The following is a 27,792-nucleotide window of genomic DNA, read 5'->3' as shown; positions in this document are numbered from 1 at the left end:
TTCAGAAAAATGTGTAACGATAACAGTTACTCGAGCAAAAAATTTATTCGGCTGGATGGAATTCAAGACTTCAATAGTCGAAAATTGATGCTCGCCCCGTGAAGGAAAAAATGTGAAAGTTGTTATTTGGTAAACGTGCGGTTAACGAATATGTGACGGCCTATAATCGCGGCGGTTCGGTCAAGCTGAAGAGAAAAATAGTCGATGGTTCAAAGCGTGCGCGAGGGTAGCGGCGGGGCTTCTGCGGATTGCAAGTCGCGGATCGCGGCTTGATGAAACATCGAGCGGAGGTGAGCTACCGACGTACAGACAGACCGGAATATCCGGATGGACGGACGGGCAAAAGTACGGACGCATCGATGGATCGAAGCCATTAAACGGATTATAAAAGTAATTGAATTACCGGACTTTTATGGCACAGTGGCTCTCGATGTATGGGATTTTTAGTGCCGGATGTATACGTATATTTCCCATCGTTTTTACACAAGAATTTTCCCATGCATTATACATTCGAACATATGCTAATATAATCAAGTTCAAAATGTAGGAACGTTTCTTCATTATTTTTATCTTACATTTCTAGCGGAGGAGCTGCAGTGTTTGGCGACTTGGAAGGATGGTAGGAATAAATATTTGGTTGGCACGGTGAAAAGCGTCGGACGGAGTATTATTGCGTCTAACGAGGATATGTTCAGGTGATTAATAATAATGTTCTTTCCCACTCTATAATTAATTTTATCATCCCATCGACCGGATTCGTCTGCTGTTATAACACGGCAATTTTAGCCAGTATTCCAGCGAGTCAGAATGCCGTGTCTCTTTTTCTTCTGAATATATTTATTCCGTAGCATTTCATTTCATTGCTGTCATAAGCGATAAAAAATTTTTTACTAACCGTATTACGCATAATTGTTATTAAATGGCAAAATTTGCATATCAATTAGTGAATTCACTCGTCAACTGATACATCCATTCAATGGAAAGCCTGAATTTTCATTATTAACACGTTTCAGATGCTTCCTCTACGAAAAAACTCCGCATCACCAAGGAAAAGTGGTTTACGACCTAGCTCAATCCGAGGATGCAACTTGTAACGGATTGACGTCCGTCGCTGAAGGAGCGCGGACCATAAAACTGACCAAAGGTGAACAAAGTCCACATGGTTATCATATATCGGAATGAGCGATAAACGAATAAACAATAATGTAGTACAGAGTGATTACACGCATGTATGGCTCCATTGATATAACCATAACTCATCCGTTATTGCAATTAATCCACGAATACTTTCACAATAAATTACAGAAACACTTTGAAAGCGCGACTTATGACTCTATTAATTGATAAAACTCTTCAATTTATTATCCGCAATTCTTAAGATCGTTGTAGAATATCAAAGCTAATGCAATATAAGATACCTCTTCTTACGTGGTGAGGATTTTCATATTTTTTTTACTTCTACAGTGGATAAGGGGCACAATAGATGTACGTATCCGTCGTGGGTGACGCAGCATCACGATTGGCACTCGCTGAACGGATCAAAGACTTATCACTTCACAGCTAGAAATGCAACGTTGAAAGTAAGAGCGCAGGACAACAACGACGACAGTTTTCACGAGGAAAAAATAGTCTGTCATAACTTGCAGAAATTATATCCCAATGACAATATGCAAGGATACACCGTGAAGCTGGTTGCTCACATATCAAGCGGATGGTAGGCAAAAATGACGTAGCACCTTCCACTAAGCTTAATTAAAAAAAAAAAAATTCTCATAGCGTTAGCAATCAAGAAGGCATCACGCTAAGTGTTAATTTTCAGTATCTCCTCCTAGTCTCGATTGTAAATTTGTACCATTGTTCGTCGATTCGCACCATTCATTGGTACGTACAACAAATTCTTGGAGATTAGAGATGTGCTTTAGAACGATGAGAATAACAGTTCGAGGAAAGAGTTTGATTCTATGTTTATTTTAGATAACCTAACGGTTTTATTAGTCTTTGTGTTTTATTTTACAGTGACAGCGGATACGTTTGCATGATGTTTCATAAGAGGGACGGTCATATAATTGAAATTCAGCAATCAGGTACTACTGTTATACGCAACAGTATTTATATGTAATAAAAACCACAGAAATATTCACCATCGTCTTCCTATCACTTACTTTGTCTATAATATCAACATGACTATACTTTCTTTTTAGATCACAAAGCAATCATGCCAGAAGAAGCCTGCGAGTCTTGGGATCCTTCGACAATGCCTTATACAACGCTAGTTAGTGAGTATTTTTTTTTATTAAAATATACCCTCACTCGACGCAGCCCTTGCATATTTCATAATAATGGACCCTTTATCTTTATCTCTACATGAGGATTAGTCTCTTTTATAGTTATTATCGGGACAAACTTGTCACGCCATTCTATAGAATCAACAAGCTTTTAGGTAAATAGAGAGATATGTATACATGCTTTCCTCTTTTGTTTCAGCATCAATGCTTCATCAAAGAAAATGTCCTCACCCGGGTAGATACACCATAATTGATTATGGGTTGTCAGAAATGCTGCCATCGCCATCGCGACGACAACGTCGTTCAATGAAACCCATGCGAACTGCTGAAAGACGGACTTGGCAAGATGAGGGCGAAGAAGACGAGTGTAAAAATGGAGCCGTTGAAATCGGCTGCAGTTCTACTAGTCAGAATGAAATGAGCATTGACAACTCTTGCGAAACAGAAAAAGATGGTGAGAAACGTTTGTTTCGACAGTGTATTAAACCAATGCTAGAACATCCCAAGCCTCTGAAATATTCCAAAAATTTTCTTGACATTCAAACCAAAACTTTCGTTAAACTCTCGACAGCCTGGCACTGCTATCGATAGGGGAAAATTTAAAGTCTATGTCCCCCATTCTATATTTTACATTCTGTTGGGACAGATGTATGTAAATGTATGTTTTTACTTACCTCCGCACAGCGTTCCTGTGTCACGGCAGTTGGGAGGAAAATGGAACATGGTACACTATCGCGTCGCTTAGAAACAGTAAGCTAACGTCGGGACAAGGCCAAACATACTGTTTCTCAATGCAAACGAGTGACGTTCCGTCAAAAATGACGGGACGAGGCGGCAGCAGTGGAGATCATCACGAACAAGAGTTTCGGCTCTCCGCACGCTCTCATACTTGCCAAAGAAGCTTAGCCGAGCAATGGACTTACCGTCTGACCAGTCAAGGTATTGTTTCTTTGATTCGATTCACCTATGGGTAGATATACGGTTAGAAAAAATGTACCAGCAGGTTCACTCAAATTTTTGGGTTGATTTAACCATTTTTTAATCTATTACTAAGTGAAAAAAAAAGTAAAGTACTAATTCAGTGTTCATATGACAATATAAATATTGAAATTATAATGATTTGTGTCATATTTATTAACATAAATGTAACAAATAACAAAAACATAAAGTGGGCCTACTGAGTCTAAATGTTGAGTTGAATTTTTTTAATAATGTATTACACCTGTTGATAATATACTTACTTCTATTCAAAATAGGTGTCTGTGAAGATTTGACCAAAGCAGCATCCAGTACAGCTTCTTCGTCATCCTTATCGAGAGTATCGTTGGTGTTGTCAGCAGGCGCTGCTTTGCTATGTACTTTGCTCTCAAGATGATGTGCGGTGATCCTAAATAATCCTTCTTTTTACAACTAAATATTACGTAATCAACTTCTGAACAGATAATAATAAATTGTAAAACAACTAAAGCGGTCCTAAGACCAACAAGCTAATTGAACATTGTGTTTATCATACATGATACAAGTTCGGTGTTTTGTGACACCGGAAAACCTGTCGTGGTATAATAATTCACAGTCGATCTATTGAAGATTATTCGAAGTATTAATGTGAGGCAGTAACATAGGCATGGCATCTGCTTGTCTGAAACCAGTTCCCGTAAAACAATGTTTGCAATTGCAAAATTTAAATAAATATTTACACACTACTTTCGTTTAAATGATAAATAGAAATTGAATATTTCAAATAACCTGTAAATCTTATACGAAACAAAAAAAAAAGAGAGAAAATACGGCAACTAATTTTTACTAGCCTAAAATACGTTGGGCATATGAAAAACATACTAATAATAATAAATAAATGAAAAATTGTTGGTGTATATTCGATCGCCAAGCCGCTGTAAATATGATCAGGGTATAAGTAATCAATATTTTATCTGGTTAATTCGCGAGTGAAAATTGATATATGAATTTAAGGTTTAAACTATTAAATTAGTTACTGATTATATAAATGACAAACGAAAAAACAGTTTTTATTCTTTAGCTAGATATAATAATTTAATAAAAATTGTATAAAGACTGTTATTAAAAATATTTTAAAAGAAGTATATGCTGCCCTCTGGTACTTGGCAACTAGATACGTGGATTGGTGCGCGCAGTTTCAGTGAAATGTTTCTTTTTTCAAGATATTCTTGAAAAACTAAATTTCTAACATTGCCAACTGAGCCAAATGGCCTTATTGACAATGTTGCACTTTTGACATGTGCTGTTTATACGAATTTCGAGGAGTGTACTGTACTTATAAAATACGCTGCTTTAGAATTTGATCACGAAATTATTGAATATACAACTATTGTATCGATAATATGTCTATTCATATCGATATCGTTGCACTTTCTGTAACCTGTGACATTATGTTAATTTCTATGTCCTAAAATCAAATATTCAACATCTAACTATTCCTCTTCGAATTGAGACACAATCAGTTCTTTTTTGAAACTAATAGCTACCTAATAATTTCGCATAATGGTGAATATTGAAATATAAATCTGCAATCAGACGATATCATCGAGCTATATGCTACATACAATTATCATGCGAACAAATAAAAAGATAGCAGAGTGCAATTATATGATATTCAATAATTCTGTGGCATTTATTGTATAAATCCAAGCAGCGCAGCCAAAAATGTTGATGTTAAACTAAATCTAAACTACTTTTTTAATATGAACTGTACATTTTTCTATTGATGCTCTGGATTCCGAAATTCTTAGTTCATAATTATCAGTCATCAATAATTACAATGCGTTGAAATCACAATTGAATGTTTTAAGTCGGTGACCAACTCAAATTTCAATAAATGTAGGTATTGAATGTATCTGTAAATGCCTCCCTAAATCGGTGCCCAAGCAGTTCCGATTGTTAAAAAATGAAATTTTCGTGACCTTATCCTACGAAGTTGTAATTTGTCATTACCATTGTGATTTTTTGAAACATGGGATTACTCGAAAATATTATGTGTATACCTCTATGCTTTTGTAAAATGAACCAATCGTCGATTTGACGGTATTATATTCCATAATAATTGTGACTGTATACATGAAACTGAGAATATCGGAGGACGAGCATAATGTAAAATAATTTGTGCCCAACTGGGATGGATAATTTTAAGATATATAAGGTAAGAAATTTAAATAAATGAAATAAAATGAAGCAAACAAATATACATGTATCAGGAATCAGTGAAGAACAAAGTGTTGAAAAGTGTATGAAGTGCCACTGAAAGACGCTCCTTGAAAACTGATTAACTAATTATTAATTGAGAATAAACCTAAACAAAAAGTATATATAAATATATACATACATACATATATATATATATTTTCGTTTATCACTGTGATGATTACATAATTCTAGTAAGTAAGACGATTTGAGTGTTGTTTTTTCTTGCCACTGTATAGTTATGTATAATAATTCATTTTTTGGGGCTTTTGAAAATCGTGTGGGCTTCTGCTTGCCTACCTTATTACTTTGGATATAATTATGTAACTAAATGACTATGTATTATAATATTGTACGCCTAAGATGTAAGAAACTCTGAGGCTAACGTCTAGTTATAAGCAGATGCAATATTCAACCAGTCACTCAACTTTTTACTTACATATTCGTTTCGTTATCTTGATCAAGATAAGACACCGACCATTACTAATTGGACCATACGATATCATAGATTTATTCTTCACAACAATGAATCGATCATTTAGCAGCTTACAATTAGCATTATTCAACTTACGTGAATGACCGAAACTATATTACATCTAGTAGTTCATGAAACGAAAGAAAATGCGCTATTGAGAAGTACTTTTATATTTATCACGACCAAACTCGTCTATTTTCATAATGTACTAAAAAATTACGACTTTTGTTAAATGTATGTTACCTAGCTCAGATCTCGCATCCGCTTTTACTGGACGTTAGACGTTTAATTAACTAGTTTATTACACAGTACCACTGTAAGTGCCAGTCAATGCTGACTGCCACAATATGAGCTAGCATCATGTGTAATGTTTATTATTATATTTTGAATACGAAATATATATATATTGAAAAAATCCGAATATTACTGTTTATTTGCAGATTTCTGTCATCGTATTGATTGCTCTTTTCAACTATGTACTCTTCAATTCCTACCTATACACTATTGTGAGTTTTTTTTTTTGTTTGTCGGTTTTTTGATTGACATATAACCGGTTTTGATGTGTCGTCGGTGGAAAAAACGATGGCTGACTATATATCAGAAAAGAGCACGATATCTGAGTGCGACAAAACGCAGGAATTCTGTTCGCCGTGACGTTTTATGCGACCTTAAGAGTACAGAGCTGCGAATGGATTTCGGAATTATCAGAATGCAATCGGGTTAGCCTTGCGTTTTGCGGTTTTCGAAGCTCAAAAACTGTCTGTCTCAGAATCGTTTTGCAGGAGGCTTTTTCCACTTATTCGCCCCTCAAGAATGCAAAGCTGACACCAAGAAAAGCGTTGGACCAGAAGCAGGGAAAGTCGAATCGAAATCTTTGATTTTTTGGCCGTAATAATTGATTGACAAAATTGCCAAGGGGTTAGCCTTACTTTATGCCTATTTTTTTGACTGAAAAACTTGTATTCTCCGATTCGATTTGTATGACCCTTTCCTGACCAATTGGACCCCCAGGAACTCAGAAAACGCAGCGAAAACAGCGTGGGATCAACAGGATAGAAATCACGAAGGAAAAAGCACCTGCTGAAAAATGTCGAAATCACAGGTTTTCGTTTTTTGGCTGTAACTTTTGATGCGTTGACCGCAGCGTATTGGGACTGCGCTCAATCGATTCGTCTCGCAAATAGTGCCAGAAAAAATTTATTCCAGCACTTTTTAAATATTAATCCTCACGTAATATTTTTGATATGTTCTGATACTGAAAATATTTATTGCTATTTCAGGTACAACCCGAGGTGGTTATCGGTGGTTGTTCGAGGTGGTTAGCGATTGTTGGAGGTGGTTGGGGGTGGACGAGGAGGAGGACGAACTGAACTGAGTCTCAAAGCCCTGTTGACATAAGAGCAGCTATTCGATAGAAATTATAGTTTATAGTTTACGCAGCCCATTGCATGATATTTCATTACAAATACATACGTTTCAGTGTATTTAGGAATAATTTATAAAATATACGATAAAATTGATGCACCGGATCATCGTCGACTTTAACTTTTGAAATGTCCTACCATTTTCGAACACCTCCTACCTCTCCCTGCCACCTCCGACCATCAATGGCCACTTTCGACCACCCCCTATCACCTTTTGCCAGCGCCGACCACCTCCTAACATTTCCGAACACCTGAAGAATATATCTTCAGTCAACGGCTGACCATCGAAGGGCCTGGCCGCTTGAGTCTGGAATCGGCAGGAGAGATAAAGTGCGTATTTCTTGTATGAAATGTGAAAGCTAAAATCATTATACATCATATCATATCATCGTACCTCATACATCATACCTCATACATCGTACATCATACATCATCATACATAGTATCAAAGTTTGAAACCATAGTTTGGATGTCGGACGTTCAGAAAGTGACGTCACCAATTCAAAATCAGCTAGCAGAATTCCTCAGTCTGGAAACAACCGCGCAGTAGAGCGGACGGATGAGAGTCGCGCTCCGCAAATTTCGAGTACCGGGTTCTCAACCTCCCGGATCCCGCGCTTGGGGTCCGCTACGTATTTCGAGTACCGGGTTCTCAACCTCCCGGATCTACAATAAATTATTTCAATTCGTTTTTCGCGCAACCCCAAATTCGGTAGTTGTCAGTCCGCTAATAAAATTTCTCGACTTCCAGGATAAGCGCTCCGTGGTTCCTGGTTCATGTTTACAATAAATTATTTCAATTCGTTTTTCGCGCAACCCCAAATTCGGTAGTTGTCAGTCCGCTAATAAAATTTCTCGACTTCCAGGATAAGCGCTCCGTGGTTCCTGGTTCATGTTTACAATAAATTATTTCAATTCGTTTTTCGCGCAACCCCAAATTCGGTAGCTGTCAGTCCGCTAATAAAATATCTCGACTTCCAGGATAAGCGCTCGTGGTTCCTGGTTCATGTTTACAATAAATTATTTCAATTCGTTTTTCGCGCAACCCCAAATTCGGTAGCTGTCAGTCCACTAATAAAATTTCTCGACTTCCAGGATAAGCGCTCCGTGGTTCCTGGTTCATGTTTACAATAATTTATTTCAATTCGTTTTTCGCGCAACCCCAAATTCGGTAGCTGTCAGTCCGCTAATAAAATTTCTCGACTTCCAGGATAAGCGCTCCGTGGTTCCTGGTTCATGTTTACAATAAATTATTTCAATTCGTTTTTCGCGCAACCCCAAATTCGGTAGCTGTCAGTCCGCTAATAAAATTTCTCGACTTCCAGGATAAGCGCTCCGTGGTTCCTGGTTCATGTTTACAATAAATTATTTCAATTCGTTTTTCGCGCAACCCCAAATTCGGTAGCTGTCAGTCCGCTAATAAAATTTCTCGACTTCCAGGATAAGCGCTCCGTGGTTCCTGGTTCATGTTTACAATAAATTATTTCAATTCGTTTTTCGCGCAACCCCAAATTCGGTAGCTGTCAGTCCGCTAATAAAATTTCTCGACTTCCAGGATAAGCGCTCCGTGGTTCCTGGTTCATGTTTACAATAAATTATTTCAATTCGTTTTTCGCGCAACCCCAAATTCGGTAGCTGTCAGTCCGCTAATAAAATTTCTCGACTTCCAGGATAAGCGCTCCGTGGTTCCTGGTTCATGTTTACAATAAATTATTTCAATTCGTTTTTCGCGCAACCCCAAATTCGGTAGCTGTCAGTCCGCTAATAAAATTTCTCGACTTCCAGGATAAGCGCTCCGTGGTTCCTGGTTCATGTTTACAATAAATTATTTCAATTCGTTTTTCGCGCAACCCCAAATTCGGTAGCTGTCAGTCCGCTAATAAAATTTCTCGACTTCCAGGATAAGCGCTCCGTGGTTCCTGGTTCATGTTTACAATAAATTATTTCAATTCGTTTTTCGCGCAACCCCAAATTCGGTAGCTGTCAGTCCGCTAATAAAATTTCTCGACTTCCAGGATAAGCGCTCCGTGGTTCCTGGTTCATGTTTACAATAAATTATTTCAATTCGTTTTTCGCGCAACCCCAAATTCGGTAGCTGTCAGTCCGCTAATAAAATTTCTCGACTTCCAGGATAAGCGCTCCGTGGTTCCTGGTTCATGTTTACAATAAATTATTTCAATTCGTTTTTCGCGCAACCCCAAATTCGGTAGCTGTCAGTCCGCTAATAAAATTTCTCGACTTCCAGGATAAGCGCTCCGTGGTTCCTGGTTCATGTTTACAATAAATTATTTCAATTCGTTTTTCGCGCAACCCCAAATTCGGTAGCTGTCAGTCCGCTAATAAAATTTCTCGACTTCCAGGATAAGCGCTCCGTGGTTCCTGGTTCATGTTTACAATAAATTATTTCAATTCGTTTTTCGCGCAACCCCAAATTCGGTAGCTGTCAGTCCGCTAATAAAATTTCTCGACTTCCAGGATAAGCGCTCCGTGGTTCCTGGTTCATGTTTACAATAAATTATTTCAATTCGTTTTTCGCGCAACCCCAAATTCGGTAGCTGTCAGTCCGCTAATAAAATTTCTCGACTTCCAGGATAAGCGCTCCGTGGTTCCTGGTTCATGTTTACAATAAATTATTTCAATTCGTTTTTCGCGCAACCCCAAATTCGGTAGCTGTCAGTCCGCTAATAAAATTTCTCGACTTCCAGGATAAGCGCTCCGTGGTTCCTGGTTCATGTTTACAATAAATTACTTCAATTCCTTTTTCGTGCAAGCCCAAATTCAGTAGCGGTCAGTGCGCTAATAAAATTCCTATAACTTTACAATCTTCTCATAATCTTTTTGGTAAAATATGTCGATAAAAAAATTATATCAAACCTTACACATTATTTTGTTCTCACGCTGAAGATATTTATTAGTATTCGAGGTATAACTCGAGGTGGTTGGCGGTTTTCGTTGGAGGTAGTTGGGGGTGGTTGCGGGTGATCTCGGGGATTCAGGAGGAGGATTTGTGCTCGGTGAGTAAAACACTTTTATAATATTTGATGGCAATTGTAATTATATTTCATCTGAAATATTACAAACTTGTCACCTTTACAATAAATTATTTCAATTCATTTTTCGTGCAAGCACAAATTCAGTTGCTACGAATAAGCTTATACAATTTATTATATTATTAATTAATTATTTAATCAATTACTCAATTATATTATTCCTTACACAATATTTTCGATGTGTTCTTATACTGAAAATATTTATTACTATTCAAGGTATAACCTGAGGTGGTTGAAGGTGGTCGGAGGTGGACGAGGAGGAGGACGAGGAGGACGAGGATTTTTGCTGGGTGAGTAAAACACTTTTATAATATTTGATGGCAACTGTAATTATATTTCATCTGAAATATTACAAACTTGTCACGTTTACAATAAATTATTTCAATTCATTTTTCGTGCAAGCACATATTCAGTAGCTATGAATAATCTTGTACAATTTATTATATTATTAATTAATTGATTAATTACATTTATCCTTACACAATATTTTTGATGTATTCCTATACTAAAAATATTCATTACTATTCCAGGTATTACCCGAGGTGGTCGGAGGTGGACGAGGAGGAGGACGAGCTGGACGAGGAAGAGGACCAGGTGGTCGAGGAGGAGGACGAGGTGGACGAGGAGGAGGCGGGGTGGGTCGTGGGAGAGGACCTCTCCTCTCCTCAGAGGAGTGGAGGGGGAGGGGCAGGGAAGGGGGCGAGGCGGGCGGGCAGGGGGAAGGGACGGGAAGGGAAGGGAAGGGGGTGGGGAGGGAAGGGAGGGGGCGGGGCGGGGAGGGGGCGGGGAGGGGGCGGAGGGGGGGCGGGAGGGAGGGAGGGAGGGAGGGAGGGCGGGAGGGAGGGAGGGAGGGAGGGCGGGAGGGAGAGGGAAGGGCCGGGCGGGCGGCTGGGCGTTTGGGGGATTTGCCCTGAGGGACTTTCACTGACATCCGTCGTTCACTCCCTCCCTCCCTCCCGCCCACCCTCCCTCCCTCCCGCCCGCCCTCCCTCCCTCCCGCCCACCCTCCCTCACTCCCTCCCGCCCACCCTCCCGCCCTCCCTCCCTCCCGCCCACCCGCCCGCCCGCCATCCCGCCCCCTCCCTGCCACCCTCCCCTTCCCATCCCTTCCCTTCCCGTCCCTTTCCCCTCCCCGCCCGCCTCTCCCCCTTCCCTGCCCCTCCCCCACCCCTCCTCTGAGGAGAGGAGAGGTCCTCTCCCACGACCCACCCCACCACCTCCTCGTCCACCTCGTCCTCCTCCTCGTCCACCTGGTCCTCCTCCTCGTCCAGCTCGTCCTCCTCGTCCACCTCCGACCACCTCGGGTAATACCTGGAATAGTAATGAATATTTTTAGTATAGGAACACATCAAAAATATTGTGTGAGGATTAATGTAATTAATCAATTAATTAATAATATAATAAATTGTACAAGATTATTCATAGCTACTAAATATGTGATTGCACGAAAAATGAATTGAAATAATTTATTGTAAACGTGACAAGTTTGTAATATTTCAGATGAAATATAATTACAATTGCCATCAAATATTATAAAAGTGTTTTACTCACCCAGCAACCTTATCCTGGAAGTCGAGAAATTGTATTAGCGGACTGACAGCTACCGAATTTGGGGTTGCGCGAAAAACGAATTGAAATAATTTATTGTAAACATGAACCAGGAACCACGGAGCGCTTATCCTGGAAGTCCAGATATTTTATTAGCGGACTGACAGCTACCGAATTTGGGGTTGCGCGAAAAACGAATTGAAATAATTTATTGTAAACATGAACCAGGAACCACGGAGCGCTTATCCTGGAAGTCGAGAAATTTTATTAGCGGACTGACAGCTACCGAATTTGGGGTTGCGCGAAAAACGAATTGAAATAATTTATTGTAAACATGAACCAGGAACCACGGAGCGCTTATCCTGGAAGTCGAGAAATTTTATTAGCGGACTGACAGCTACCGAATTTGGGGTTGCGCGAAAAACGAATTGAAATAATTTATTGTAAACATGAACCAGGAACCACGGAGCGCTTATCCTGGAAGTCGAGAAATTTTATTAGCGGACTGACAGCTACCGAATTTGGGGTTGCGCGAAAAACGAATTGAAATAATTTATTGTAAACATGAACCAGGAACCACGGAGCGCTTATCCTGGAAGTCGAGAAATTTTATTAGCGGACTGACAGCTACCGAATTTGGGGTTGCGCGAAAAACGAATTGAAATAATTTATTGTAAACATGAACCAGGAACCACGGAGCGCTTATCCTGGAAGTCGAGAAATTTTATTAGCGGACTGACAGCTACCGAATTTGGGGTTGCGCGAAAAACGAATTGAAATAATTTATTGTAAACATGAACCAGGAACCACGGAGCGCTTATCCTGGAAGTCGAGAAATTTTATTAGCGGACTGACAGCTACCGAATTTGGGGTTGCGCGAAAAACGAATTGAAATAATTTATTGTAAACATGAACCAGGAACCACGGAGCGCTTATCCTGGAAGTCGAGAAATTTTATTAGCGGACTGACAGCTACCGAATTTGGGGTTGCGCGAAAAACGAATTGAAATAATTTATTGTAAACATGAACCAGGAACCACGGAGCGCTTATCCTGGAAGTCGAGAAATTTTATTAGCGGACTGACAGCTACCGAATTTGGGGTTGCGCGAAAAACGAATTGAAATAAATTATTGTAAACATGAACCAGGAACCACGGAGCGCTTGTCCTGGAAGTCGAGAAATTTTATTAGCGGACTGACAGCTACCGAATTTGGGGTTGCGCGAAAAACGAATTGAAATAATTTATTGTAAACATGAACCAGGAACCACGAGCGCTTATCCTGGAAGTCGAGAAATTTTATTAGCGGACTGACAGCTACCGAATTTGGGGTTGCGTGAAAAACGAATTGAAATAATTTATTGTAAACATGAACCAGGAACCACGGAGCGCTTATCCTGGAAGTCGAGTTTCACCGCGTAGCGGACCCGAAGCGCGGGATCCGGGACGTTGAGAACCCGGTACTCGAAATACGTAGCGGACCCGAAGCGCGGGATCCGGGAGGTTGAGAACCCGGTACTCGAAATTTGCGGAGCGCGACTCTCATGCGTCCGCTCTACTGCGCGGTTGTTTCCAGACTGAGAAATTCGGCTAGCTGATTTTGAATTGGTGACGTCACTTTCTGAACGTCCGACATCCAAACTATGGTTTCGAACTTTGATACTATGTATGATGATGTATGATGTACGATGTATGATGTACGATGTATGAGGTATGATGTATGAGGTATGATGATATGATATGATGTATAATGATTTCAGCTTTCACATTTCATACAAGAAATACGCACTTTATCTCTCCTGCCGATTCCAGACTCAAGCGGCCAGGCCCTTCGATGGTCAGCCGTTGACTCAAGATATATTCTTCAGTGAACGGGTCGGCTAATAACGCTGCCGTTCTGCGACAATTGGATGATAAAAATTTTTGCTCATACCTTTCAAATGTGTGTTAAAACACACTCAAAGTTTCAAGAAGCTTCGTTCAATCTCTCCCCATTAGAAAAAAAAATCGCTTACAATCACCTTTTTAGGTCTTCAAATCAAGACACTGCGTTAAATACTGTCTCCTATACGAAGCATCCGTTTCATCTTGATCAAAAGTAGCCCATCCGTGATGTATTACAGTTACTTTGAATTTTTTTCCATGCGAACACTTTTCGAAAAACAATTCTGCTTCTTCACCCAACGTAGGTACATCACTTTCGACTAGCTAAAACAGCGTTTCGATTCTATGCCTACAAAAATTCCAAGATCGAGAGAGCAAATGAAAAGTTGTTGGAATAATAATGAATATTAATGTTATGGAATACATCGAACGCGTATTGAATAGAATTCCATTTCGAAATGAATTTTCTTTGAAAAATATAAAATTTATAGTATGCATTACGTATCAATCGTAAATGGATCACATGTATTAATATCGTACATGAACCGCATATACGTACATACTTTTTGGTCTCTGCATCATTATTACATCTGATTATTATTTATGATTTATGTATACATTCTTCTCTCCGGTACCTATACTTCAATTAAATCACTGTTTCGCTACGAATTTTGTCATTTTGAGCTCCCAATGTTGTTGACTATGAAATTACGAAGTAATATTTCACGTGTCGTGATATTAAATCAACTGAGTAATAATAAACTAACTGAGTCACGAATGAAATATAATTTGTATATAATTATATATTATTTAATATCTTATAAACATTTACATTATATCAAAACTAGCATTTTATAATATATGTATATTGTAATAGTATATAAATACGGATCACGATATCGTAAAATAGTTTTAAGAACTGTAGGCTACATCATATTGAAATTCTCCACCAAAGTCTATTAATTTTATTCTATTAAACCTTTTCTCTAACGCGCGACCGCTAGAGATTCTGCAAATAACGTCGATGGTAAATTAAAAAATTCGTACACTCAATAATGTTAACATGACGAAGCTGTTGCACGAATATGGCGATGATTAAATGAAATTTGAAACCATGTGTTACAGACTCTTTTATTTTATGCTACAGCTTACAATTGTCATTTTCATCACTACAATCGAATGGGGAGCATGAGATAAAGTTGCCAGGCCACTTACAATTGACTTTGCGAAGTTATAACTTACCAATAACGACTAATAATATTCTGCGCTACATCAATCAACAATTCGACTCTTTTATAGATTTACTTAGCACTAGTGCTTGAAACCCGATTTCTACACACTAGTCCTTACAAAAACTACACTATAATTTCGTATTTGACAGGATATAGCACAGAAAATAGGATTCGCGGAAATTCCTATTTTATGTGCACTTGCTACGAAAATAACTATAACGAATACGACAAGTCACTTTTGGACGTAAAAGCATCACTGACTTATTCAAACACTGCTGCAGCGTCTGATCTTGTAATGTGTAGCCAACACATAAGGAAATGATCGGATGGAAGAGCCATAGCTTTTACCTCAGCATCTTGCATGGATCATTTTCAGCCCAGGCATAAAGTTCAGAAGCACTACTTTCGATTATACAAAGAAAGTACACTGTGGCATGAAAATTGGCTGTCTACAGTCATAATTAATCATGATGAGACTAAGTGCTACAGGTTCTTCTTACCTACAAGTATATCTGTAACACAACATTATTAGCCTCCATTATTGAAAAATGATTAGTTACATTTAGAAAATAAGGATACAACACGAATGAATCATACGCAAATTTCTTTTTGCTCTTTTGCACCAACACATGTACAAGTGGATTTCGCGGTCTAGATTGTCGAATAGGATTACATATTTTTCTAATTGTTAGTGTAGAAGTTACCTCTAAGATAAGAAGTATTTGAAATGAAATATCGTTAGAGAATTTCGGACTCGGTTCAATTTGAGAAACATGTTTTCAAGATATTAATTGACAGCTAATTTAAAGTTTAGCGTAAAATGAAACAGTATGGCCGCTGTTGCGACACTTGCAATTTCATATCGGCTAGGGAATATTTGTGGCATTAGATAGAATCCAAGCGATACTCCACGCAAATGTGATTCCACAATCATCTAACAATAAGTCTTAGAAACTGGGAATTTGTCTCGCAAAATTCATCTGTGTACACGCACGGCAGCATCACGACAAAAAACGAAGCTCTTATGGTGTACTCTTAATTAATCGGAAGCGCACTTATTATCGCTATTTCATTATATACCCTAATTGATAAGACAAAAAAAAAATAACAATTGTAAATACTATATAATACTATCACAAGACGAGACGGTGAATGAAGAGTATTTCAAATTTTACGAAATCATTTTACTCGTTAGCGTCACAAATTAGTTTTGATATCAACGTTATACAAGAACAAAACAGTTATGATAATAGTTCTGATTTTATTACTTTTTCTACATTTTTCGGGATATTCGCATGGTGTATACTGAATCAATAGTATGAATAATAAAAACAATGATAATGATAATAAGAATAATCTCTTTTTCAAATACTACAGTAGATCTATTATCTGAATAAAATTTGAAATACCTATATGAAAAACGTATTTATTGTTCAACGGATTGTAATTACGACAAAAAAGAATGTATATCTATGGTATTATGAAATATATTTATGTATATGATGTATGTTAAGTCTCGTAAGAACAAAATCAAATTTTACTCGGTCTAAATTAATTCAAAATCAATATATACACATCAGTAATACTAATAATAAGAATATTAATAATACGAATAACAATAAGTATATCATTACTACCATCACAGAATGCGATCCGTAATGGCTTTTTCATTATGTTATAAAGATTTATTTTAATACTTTTAAGATTTACTTTGAGTTTACATTTTTGCTGTGACATCTATATTATGTCTCTACTGTAAACATATAGTTTTTTCTGACCACATATGACAAATACGGTAAATATATAAGGTGTATTGTATAATAATGATTTCTACATCCTACACATTATAACACGGTAGTCGACGAATCTGTTGTTAATTCTTAGGACGCGGAAGAAAAGTTGAAGCGAAAACCATCACAATTCAGAAGTTATTTTTCTGATTGACCTCATCAGCATAGTAAAACAAAAGCTAAATAATGCATTAATGATTTCGTTTTACTTAAACCAGATGGTATAGTTGCCAACATTGAACTGATGCAGGCTATAGAAATTATCAATAGACTAACTGATCTAAATTGATTAATCAGCCAATGACTTATAGTTTTATAGTATGACGGTTTTAATTCTAATTTGTTGAAGGAAAAGTACTCAATGTTTGTTTTCGCATTATTTGACGACTGGAAAATTTTCGTTTCTGGATGAGTGATACTACAAAATCAACAAATCATGTCGCGTCAGTTGAAAATTAAAAAAATTTTTTAAATTTCATGGGCTAAGCATTAAGTAGAAATGTTTTTTAATTTTGAATATACGATTAGTCTGAAAATATGCTGTGTGCAAATTGAAATATTCCGCGATAGACAGTATGTATGTATTCTAGTCAAGTGTCATACGTTTTTTTTTTTTTTTTATCAAACGATTACAAAATTTTTCGAATCGAATAGATAACTAGTTTACCGAAGATTTGCAGTTGCTGCTTGGAGTTGATGGTTTTATATTTTACTTTTAAAAAAATCAGTCCACCTCTTCGGATTATCAATTGTACATAATTAATGATATTCAATCCTACCATAGTACTTTTTTTGAGCTTGATTACTCCTAGTAGATGTAAGAAAATTCTGGTATTAGATGATTATTTCTTTTATGTAACGCAAGCATGGTTAATGCGTCTTTTTTCTTGCGTTTCGAACGTAAATTAATTATTGTAAAAAGTGCACTTTTACGTCCTAGTACTAAAACGTGCTATTTTTTGTACTCCACTAAATAAAATATTATAAACCATACTTTTGTTTCACAATTTCTTTTAATTCATTAATCAATGAACATACGATGATGGATATGTATCACTTCCTAATAGGGAATCCGGTAACACAGAACGTCAAAGCCATCTGGAACTGATTAGAGTGTCGTGAAGCTACACTCGAAAATATTTGAATCATTAATCTGTCTTGACGCCGAAATGAAACTATTTTTTCATCAATGAATTGTGGTAAACGTGATGCTTACGCTATACGTAAACGTAAAGCCCTACGTCTCTTCCTTAAGAGAAACAAGAAATATTTGCTATCTAGTTAAAATTTCTGCATTTTGTCCAGGAATTTCTTTACCCAGGTTGTCACCCTGTCCATTCTGGCCAGGTGACCTTCCAGGCTTTATACATTTCAACTTTGTTGTACCGCCGTAGTTAAAGTTTACATCGCTACATGTATCCAAAGGATGAATGGTACCTGCTACATTAGTTAATGAATCCCCAGTTGTGTCCTCCAGTTTCGTTGTTGGTACTTTTTTCACTGAACCCAGTTCGTATGCTGATTTGGACGACTTTAGTTTCAATTTAGCATTGGACAATGGCAAGGAAATTGACTTCTCTAATGCAGTAGGTTCAATGCGCAGTAATTGACCACCTGATTGATCAATGATGTCAGTCGCGGAGCTCACTGTATCAGTAATTTGAATATCAATATTGACAGTCTTTGGATCATTTTCGTCGTTACCGCTATCTCCACATTCTCCTCTCAAAGCAGCTATTTGTGCACGTTGTTGTCTGATGTGATTGTGTGAATTTGCAAAAAATGACGAAACCTTCTCAAGCTTTGCCCCTAAATTCGGCTGACTCAATGTCGACTTTAAAGGGTATGGTGTCTCAGCTGTGATACTATTTCCCTTCAACATCTTTTGAGATTCTCTACCAGTAGAGTTGCTTTTCATTGGTTGATACTTGTTATTGTTGTCTTCAATAACTTTCAATGGATACAGTTTTGTACCCATGCTACTTCTTCGCTTTTCCGCTATACTCAACTGTGCAACTATTCGACGCACATCACCTGGGATCTCGATATCTGTTCTTGTGTCGGCCAAGTGCTGAATAAAATTCCCCAGCGTTGCAACTGTGACTTCAAGACTGCGATTCTGGGATTCTAACTTGTGAGCTGATGATTGTTGAATTGACCGGGCTGTTTCAAGGCGGTGAAGGTTGCTCATAGCAATCTGTGATACAGAAAAAGATATGCTCAGCTAATTCTATGTTTATATACTGGAACTGCAGTCTCGATTCATATATTCAATTCTTTTTTCTTATTAACATTGAAAAAGTCGCACTAAGTTTACCTCTAGTTGCTCATTGAGATGGACGTTTTCTTGGGTGAGCTGTTTGTTGAGTAATTCTAGCTTCTCCAAATTCTCGATCTGTGGTTTAACGGATAGCATCTCTTCCTGCAGCACTTGATATTCAACTCTATATTCGTTCAATTGTTTAACCATTTCAGTGTCCGGATAGAATACCCGTTTCATTACACGTTCGAGCACCCCTTTGTCGACAGCTGGTACGCGGAGCTACAACAGTAGAAATGCTCATTTATTTCGTAGTACAATTTATTTACCGTTTATCAAATGTTAGAGACTGTTGAAAAAACTGCCTCGCATCCATCCAATCATTTATGCAATGACGAAAGCGATGTTGCGGATATCTTACTTTCAGATACTCCATGATTTCTTCAAAACTGTCACAGCAAAGAAGTTGATCTTGATGATCTTCCAACAGCGCAACAGCTACACGAAAGATGACTTCGGAACTTTCAAGAAACAGTAGATCTGTAGATGGATAGTTCAAATTATAGACTCCGATAATTGTGTAATCAATCGCACTACGTTGCTCATGATGAAAGATTATCGAGGCTAAAAAAATAAAGAACGGATAGAAGAATACTAACCGAATACTCTAGTAACAAAACCCAATGGAAATTGGCTAGCAAATAAAGTCAATAACCACGGTGCTGCGTAAAGAGTGGGAGAGACTTCGTGCTTGTCAAAATGATTGTATATAGCTGGAAGTCTGTCGTGTAATAACCGTGAAAGTTGATACAAGTGTAATTGTAGCGCAGCCATGTCAGGTAGGTATAACTTTCGGAGACCTCTTCGGAACATCAGGTGACGCAGCAAAAAGAAGGCTTGATCTTCGGCCATCTGTTTCGGTAATGAAAATGCACAAATGTTTCATTAAGCAAAAAGTTTACAGAATTTGATGAACAATGAACGCTATAAATTAATTAATTATGGTAAGACAATTACATGCAACAGAAGAACTCCGGCAACGAAGCTGAGCCCTTGGCAGTATCCAACCTCGGGATCAAGAAGAGAATAGGCCTTAAGCAGGTTGAAAAGAGCCAATTGCCCAGGTCCTAAGGCGCAGCTGAAGTAAGGATGATTAGGAAATGTACGTCCCAAATCGATTAGAATCGCATGTTGCTGGGATGTGAGCTGCTTAAGTAAAACTTCATAGGGTACATTGTAGCTTGGGAATTCACGCGTCTCAATTGGCGGTTGTTTTAAACAAAATTGCTCAGCCAAAAACTGCCAAACCTCGCCACGCTTGCCACGTGGTACACCTAGAAATAGAAGGATAGTAATAACTTTGTAACAAATGGTGAATCCTCAATAATGATATAGTATATTAGTAAGAGCGAGTGTTTTTTCTTGCTCTTTACTGGTACTGATTTTAAATAAAAAATTTCTTACCCTGTTTGATGGCTTGGAGCAGCATTTGATTATCGCATTTTGTAGATATCCTTGACTCTTTGCTTACTAGTAAATCCCAAACTTCAACGAGTTCTCGAGCGCAGCTGCTCAATTCGTCATATTCTAGTTTAATTCTTTTTACCGTTGCCTCCTCCTGTCGTTCTGTAAAATGGGATTCAGAGACGAAAGTTATTACAAAATTGATATTTTATTGAAACAATTTAGTAGAAAATGAGCGACAATTACCTTTCAGCTTCGTATTCTCTCTCTCCATTCTGATGAGTATCAATTGTTGATTGATTGCCTTTTTCCAGAGACCCCGTAGCTCCTCCCTAGTTTTCCGCATTGGAACGGGTTGATTATTTTTTCCACTCACACCAGAACACGTAACATTATCCTTGATATCCTGATCTTTGCCTGGTGTTACCACACGATTTAATATCGCCTGTCTCCACGATCCACTTGATTGCAGACGATTGCTTCCCTCAGACTCGGTAGGAGACATTTTCGGAGAATTGCCTACCTTTAAAAAACTGTATAACAGAAAAAATTTGGAATATTCAATGGGATATTGAGTAGCATGACAAAAGTTCTCAGTGGAATTATGTAGAGAGAAAAAAATAAATGAATAACAAGTAAAGATATACTTACATGTCCATCATGGGACTTTTTGGCCCAGTATTAACGCTAAGCTGCTGTTCAGGAGACACTCTCAATGATCTGGGTCTGTTTGAATCGGGACAGTTGTCCAGTCCAGATCCCACAGAAGAGACAGGACTCTGACTTTCTTCCTTTTGATTTGCAGGCGAATTAAATTGTAGCATTGAATCCCTCATGTTAGGATTAAATCCAAAGTCATCGCGCGAACCTTTCCGCTTCATGAGGTGATCAAAACTATTCGTCAATGACCTCTTAGCTTTCATAAATATCGTACTCCCAACACCGACACTGAGGTATTGGTTTAAAAATTCACTCCTAAAAGACAGCAATTATTGAAATAACTATATAAATATACTAATCAATTGCAGAGTAACGAATCATCAAGGCCAACTAAATTATTTACCTATTTTCAGCTGTGTCGTGAACGTGTCTCGCCTGCTTCGCTTCGCAATGCGCGCGTAACAACATCATTAAAAACTGATTCTGTTCTCTGAGACTAGAACCATTTCCGGAACCACCTAAAGTACCGTTGCAGGCCTCGGCTCCCTTGTATTTTGTAACAATAATCTCTTGTTCGTCCTCAGGCAACATACCAAGCCGTGAAACGATGATACTTTGAGTTCTCTTGTCATTTTGACCTGAAGCAGAGACATTGGGTTCAGGTCAAATGAATACGCTGATAGGTTTCTAACACAATGTTAAAATTCACTCACCGTCAATGTCTTGGCATAATTTATCGTACCAAACCATGGGGCAGTGATCACAGGAAAATACTGGATGTCTTTCTTTTCTCGAGGCATCGCACGTAGCAACAAACGCCTGGGTGATGGCTGAAAAATAAAGTGAAATATTATGGATGTAGTAAGGCAGTTTTTGTGCTTGCAGTATTCCTTGTATCATGAATTTTCAAATCATTCAGATCAATATCCTCATCTTCTAGCTAACATACCTCCAACTAAATCATCGGCAACAGCTTCGGATTGACATTTGAAAACATAGCCAATGTAACACTCTATGCCAGCCTCTCTGCAAATAAAACCGAAGTGTTCTGGGTTTTTGACACCCTGAAAGGTAAACAAAGTTCAATTAATAAATTACAACTCTGCACTGTTTTTTTTTTTTCTTCCATTCATTAAGACTTGTAACAGAGATTTGAAATTTTTCAATGTCGTCACATACTAGGCTTCATCTGTATTAAACAGGCAGAATTGGTTCTGATGTGATAAAGTATGCATGAAAATTAAAATCGTTCTCGAGCAGAATTTTTCAAGTTTCATAAAAATCAATTAACTTAGTAGTAGTAGGTAAAGAAGTTGGCCCAGTTCACGTGGAATTTAGGGTAATGAGGTAATATCGGACAAATACGTAACGTCAGGTCTGAACATAATGAAGTATATAATTACCTGCACGCAACTGGCGACGTCTTTGAGCTGCTTGTGGAGCAGGACTTGTTTTCTGTCAGGACTGATCAATCTTAAGTCATACCGACCTACCTGTAGAACAGGAAGCCGTTTTTTCATTGATTAATACTCATATTTCGATTTGTGGGTACGAATCACGCGAATCCTCCGAATCAAAGGTTTGGAAAAGAGAAAAAAGCCGTTTACAAAATTTTAAGCAATGTTATTCGCACCAAGTATAGTCAGAAAAAATTAAACAACATTCCAAATTCGTTGAAAAACATTTAACAAATTTTTCGCGATGAGCATCTATTGCATCGTACTTAAACAACAAATTTATTTTCAACTATTCCGAACATAACTGTAAAAAATATAACTTTGAACGTTCAAATTATAAAACCTGTTCTCAAATTGTTGACATCTTAATCATTTTCCTATTCTACTACATAGCAAGGATGTCGTTTCATTAGTTTTCACTATCGTCAGCGCAAATAACGTAGCTGATCGTTTTTGAAGCATTTATTTTATTTTTTTCTAACTTTTGATTCAGATCAAGTAGAAAAAAAAACTTATCACATTAGTCTACGAACCTGGAAAAGCATGGTGCGATTGTACTCGTCGCCTCCTTTTGCTGCAGAGTCTCTTCTAGCGGTTAAAACGCTGCCCGTGGAGGCAGCCCTGTTCCTCATCATCTCCGGTGACGGCAAGTTGACGTTTTTATTTTTCTTTACCCCCGAAGTATTGTCCGCTCCGTCATTTTCGGACGAGTTGTTGTTCGTCGGTGACAACGCTTCGACGGATCCACCCAACGTTTTTGCAACATCCAACGAATTCGTTGGCGACAACACGCTACTCGACGATATATTTTCTATGCTGCCTAATTCGCTGGCACTTGAATCCTGGCAAAATAAGTTCCCGGGGTAAGGTCATCACGAGTATGAAATCGGAATGTGAATACGCGCATGGTACATATTGTTCAGTGTAAAAATGGAATTCACAAGCGCAGTGTAAAATTTACCTGACTATCTCTTCTGACGTTCAATGTAGGTAAAAATTTCACGCTGGCCTGTCTCTGCAGTCTTTGGCACTCGGTGAGTAGATTATTCGACGAAGATTTCGACTTCTCAAGTTCGTAAGCACGAAATCTTATCAGAGCATCGTCGATGAAGGACTCCGGTACTTTTTTGTGAGAAACTTTAATTTTCCCGATGTAGAGAACCTGACGGAAGAATAGATTATTCGCTTCGATCAGCGTAAAACCTCGCGGAGTTTGGACAATAATGGACATTGTAGCGTTGAAGGTGAGAAAAGAAAAATAGCACGCTCCAAATTACCTCAAAAAAATGTGAGGAACTTGGTGATATGTCAGCACCTAGTGACGTCAAGGCTGCGGCGCTGCTATACGACCTTTGAGGGGTTGGTTCTCGGTCCTTTTCGAGCCGAGAGGACGACGACTGTTCCTTCATGGCGCTGAACAACTCTTTGACCTGGAATCAAGAAAAATTCATGATTTTTTATTCAATCGAAACGCGTTGGAAAATATGTAACAGTCCTATCAGCTCGTCGGATATTAAAGCAAAATAAAGAAGAATAATGAGGAGAGCGTTTAATTATTCTTCTTGTTACATCTAATTTATATTCCGCTAAGGTTCTACTTATGTCGGCGAGATGATTATTGTCATTTCTTCCGAGCCTCCGTTCGTGTCGGGAATTTCATGTTCGCCGTAACAATTTCGAATGGCAAGAGTCAGGCGAACCGGTATTATAACGTTATACGTACAAAATCACAGCCTATGCGCACTATTTTAATAAACTAAACTGTCGTGGGAAATTCATTATTTTTCATCCTACTTTCGAGTCCAATAGAGGAATATAGAGATTTCAGATGCATGCAGGTTCTCTATTATCGGCTTGCACGACCGCCTGCGTGTATTCGTGCAGCATATATGGATCCGCCTAATCCGCGGAATAGCTATACCAATGTCTGGTCTAACTAGAGTTTTGTATAAGAAACTGCGTTGACTGAAACTTGTTACTCGTTAAATTTCGTTGGTGTGCTTTACGGAGAGTATTATTGTTCGGATCTGAGGTTGAAGAATAAGTGGGAAGAAATGGTCAAAAAAGTACAGGTGCGAGGGTTGTGATTTGGCAAGTGGAAAGGGAAGTACGGTTACTTCCCAGCTGTACGAAAATGGCAGGTAAGATAACAGATATTTGGGGTCCTAGTATAAGTGGGGGAAATTAAGGAACTTGGAATTTGCCTTTTGTAACGAGAAAGGCCCGGTTCTGTGAAGGATTAGGAATCGTACTGTTTGTAAGGGTAAATTTGTAAACGAAGTAATTAGGACATGAGTTAATATAACGCGCATAGCGCTTGCCATATATAAATAATGATTCCTTAACATGTATAGCTGCAGGTAAGGTACACTACAGTACCTCCAATTTCGAATGCTACCCGCGATATTTCTTCTTCCTTATCGTCTTCTCAAAAGAGCTCGACCGGTCTGCGTCTCCCTCTTAAAATCAGTGTCCTAGATGTGTTTTTATTCATTTGTATTCGCTCCGAGGTCGATATTCCAATCACGCTATTCGTGACGTAACAACCACTCGGCGTGCAGCAAGCCATGTGATGTCTGTAATGTTCACAAAGCGTTCGCGCTGAGCAAAGCAGAAAAAACCAAACAACAATGGTTAAACTGACGTTAGTGGATCTTCGAATTGACCTTGACCAACAATCTTTAGCAACGTTCGCGTACTCCTTAATTTCACATTTTTGCCTCAAGGGGGGTCAATTGGCGGAAGCGTGACCCGCGATAAACGACCAACAACGCCGATGATGTAGTACCGTTGTTTATATCAACACGCGATGTGCAACATGCGTGCAATTCGTACACGCGTAACGTATCACTGATAGTTTGACTATATATATAACGCGACTGATTACCGAAGAAGCCGGAACATTTGACCTCCCAATAACTGACAATAAAAGAAATCCAAGGATTTCGCGTGATCTTTAATAATCTCACTACCAGTATCATCCGATCTCGAATTGAGGACGGAGCTTCTTTTACACCAATAACGGTTTCCCTGCCGAAATTACCGAGTTACGAATAATGCATTGCGGCACAAGTGCATCGCACTTAAAATGCTATAATATTCATCCACTTTTTAACCAGCTAGGGTCCGTTGCTTCTGTCTGTTCAAGCTCTATGCACTATACGACACGGACATTACAAGGCATCGGCATCATTTATACGCCCCCTGATCAACTGCACCCTCGGGATAGAAACAAACAATGCGTGCCGCATGAACATGTGGTTGAGAAGGATGATACCAGGTTTGTGTTGTTGGTAATACCTGCATGCTTTATTTATACACTAGCTGCGGGTGACGCTTTACTGGATAAAGTTCGAGCCTCGTGTAGGAGATAACAAATGCGAAAGCTTATCAGAAAAACGGTTCAGTTGCCGTGGATAGCTTCCAAGTTGAGAAGTCAAGGTGGATAAAATTAAACCAGCTGAAGAAACTTATAGAAGCCTTAATTTACGAGACAAAAAGGTAATTCGCTTGTTACACTTCTGTGAAACTCCATATCATTATCGATCGTCGATTAGCGATCAACTGTAAATGATTTACAATAAACATGAATTTTTTCTGTAAAGAATAACTGCGTTTTCCGTCAACTTTCATGGTAATCGGGATATCGATGACAATCAAGTGACTGAACTTGTAATTTCCTTATTTGTTTAAGTTGAAACTCGTTACACCGATTTCTCTGGAACTCTAGGGTCGTTGACCTAGAAACTGTAATTACATGGTTCCCCACAAACGGTGGCACATCATGACGTTATTTATCAATTCTTAAATGTCTTCTAATGTTCTAATTCACGACACGGATATAGAAAAGAATAATGCGCAAGCCTCATTAACGATCGAAAAAAATTGATGAACGATGAATGTGAAAAAAAAAAAAACATTTGACAGTAAAAAATAAAAAGGAGTCGAAGCTGCTCGCGTGTACGATAAGGCGAACGACGACATCGGCGTCGATCGATAATAAATTCCGTAAAGAGACTGTACGGCGACAGGTAAGGCGATCTGACAAAAGGTGTGACAGGCTGAGAGGCAAGAAAAGAGGCCGCCGAGAGACAGGTGCGTCTGTACACACAACACACGCGACATATACGACATCCTGTTATCATAGAACATTAAATTGTATCGCAAACAGGCGGAATATAATAGCCGTGATATACAAATATATGTTTTATACCTATAGGTCATGTACACACGTAACGAAGTAGATGATAAAACGCACTCGACGATGAAAAACACACGCAAACGAAGCCGCACCTAAATATAGATTCAGCCAAGCTTTGATATAGATATAGATACAGGTATAATATAATACCTGTTCGTTTTACGACCTGCGGTATTTCAGATTATTTTTCCATTATCATAAGTGAACGATGCAATCGCAGTCAACACGTGTCACACTTTTTCATCGATTGTTCTCTCACCTTATTTGCAACGAGAAATTCATTTACAACTTCCTAAAATATTTTCGAAATATTCGTTCGACCAAGAAGAACGTTATTTTTGTTTCATCGTAAATAGAAAAATGAAAATAATAAACATTTCAGTTTGTACAATCGGTAATATAGATAGTGAAAATGATGTCCAAGATATTGGCAAAAAACAATTTTTTTCATCCGTTCTGCATATAATATGTATCATTTAAAAACTCTGTGTACCGTATATTTTTAAAAAACTGAGATTAATATACATGTTTACATCCCGAATGATATAATTTTAAAGCATTCACCGCTGTATTCCGTTTCACTGTGGAAAAACCCGACCCATCGTTTTCAGCGTTATAAACGACTAAGTGTTTTTCTTTTCTGTATTCCGCTGAGCTATAAATCATTAAATTCAATACTGAACGTGTTTTGCTGGATGAAATTTTTACCATTAATATATCCTTTATCCGTTTACGCTTAGGAACTAAAATTACTTACCTATGAGGTGAAACAAAAAAAAAAAACTACCAAAATAGTCAGTCGCCGATAATTTCGGTGCGATAATACGATAATTAATTTCAAAATTCG

General features: G+C 38.2%; 2 protein-coding genes across 9 annotated transcripts in view; one reads left to right on the top strand and one right to left on the bottom strand.

Moving 5' to 3' along the window:
- Positions 1 to 6,393, top strand: part of LOC124181707 — a 170,723-nt gene extending 164,330 nt beyond the window's left edge. For all 4 annotated transcript variants that reach the window (XM_046568514.1, XM_046568513.1, XM_046568515.1 and 1 more), the window contains 8 exons: positions 584 to 695; positions 1,014 to 1,144; positions 1,465 to 1,714; positions 2,017 to 2,084; positions 2,202 to 2,276; positions 2,485 to 2,739; positions 2,970 to 3,224; positions 3,542 to 6,393. In XM_046568514.1, coding sequence (XP_046424470.1) covers positions 584 to 695; positions 1,014 to 1,144; positions 1,465 to 1,714; positions 2,017 to 2,084; positions 2,202 to 2,276; positions 2,485 to 2,739; positions 2,970 to 3,224; positions 3,542 to 3,660 — 1,265 coding nt within the window. In that variant the 3' untranslated portion in view covers positions 3,661 to 6,393. The remainder of the gene's footprint in view (positions 1 to 583; positions 696 to 1,013; positions 1,145 to 1,464; positions 1,715 to 2,016; positions 2,085 to 2,201; positions 2,277 to 2,484; positions 2,740 to 2,969; positions 3,225 to 3,541) is intronic.
- Positions 6,394 to 17,451: 11,058 nt separating this feature from the next.
- Positions 17,452 to 27,792, bottom strand: part of LOC124181727 (TBC1 domain family member 1) — a 37,892-nt gene continuing 27,551 nt past the window's right edge. For all 5 annotated transcript variants that reach the window (XM_046568553.1, XM_046568554.1, XM_046568557.1 and 2 more), the window contains 15 exons: positions 24,022 to 24,174; positions 23,706 to 23,906; positions 23,278 to 23,586; positions 22,691 to 22,780; positions 22,237 to 22,351; positions 22,001 to 22,117; positions 21,691 to 21,925; positions 21,279 to 21,602; positions 20,874 to 21,160; positions 20,628 to 20,789; positions 20,181 to 20,497; positions 19,823 to 20,075; positions 19,585 to 19,703; positions 19,221 to 19,445; positions 17,452 to 19,100 (listed from right to left, as the gene is read on the bottom strand). In XM_046568553.1, the coding sequence (XP_046424509.1) occupies positions 18,177 to 19,100; positions 19,221 to 19,445; positions 19,585 to 19,703; positions 19,823 to 20,075; positions 20,181 to 20,497; positions 20,628 to 20,789; positions 20,874 to 21,160; positions 21,279 to 21,602; positions 21,691 to 21,925; positions 22,001 to 22,117; positions 22,237 to 22,351; positions 22,691 to 22,780; positions 23,278 to 23,586; positions 23,706 to 23,906; positions 24,022 to 24,174 (3,831 nt within the window). In that variant the 3' untranslated portion in view covers positions 17,452 to 18,176. The remainder of the gene's footprint in view (positions 19,101 to 19,220; positions 19,446 to 19,584; positions 19,704 to 19,822; positions 20,076 to 20,180; positions 20,498 to 20,627; positions 20,790 to 20,873; positions 21,161 to 21,278; positions 21,603 to 21,690; positions 21,926 to 22,000; positions 22,118 to 22,236; positions 22,352 to 22,690; positions 22,781 to 23,277; positions 23,587 to 23,705; positions 23,907 to 24,021; positions 24,175 to 27,792) is intronic.

The sequence above is a fragment of the Neodiprion fabricii genome, chromosome 4 (genome assembly GCF_021155785.1).
Source record: "Neodiprion fabricii isolate iyNeoFabr1 chromosome 4, iyNeoFabr1.1, whole genome shotgun sequence".
NCBI classification, from domain to species: Eukaryota; Metazoa; Arthropoda; class Insecta; order Hymenoptera; family Diprionidae; genus Neodiprion; species Neodiprion fabricii.
Note: the sequence above shows the minus strand (reverse complement) of the source record. Positions and strands in the feature narration are given on the sequence as shown.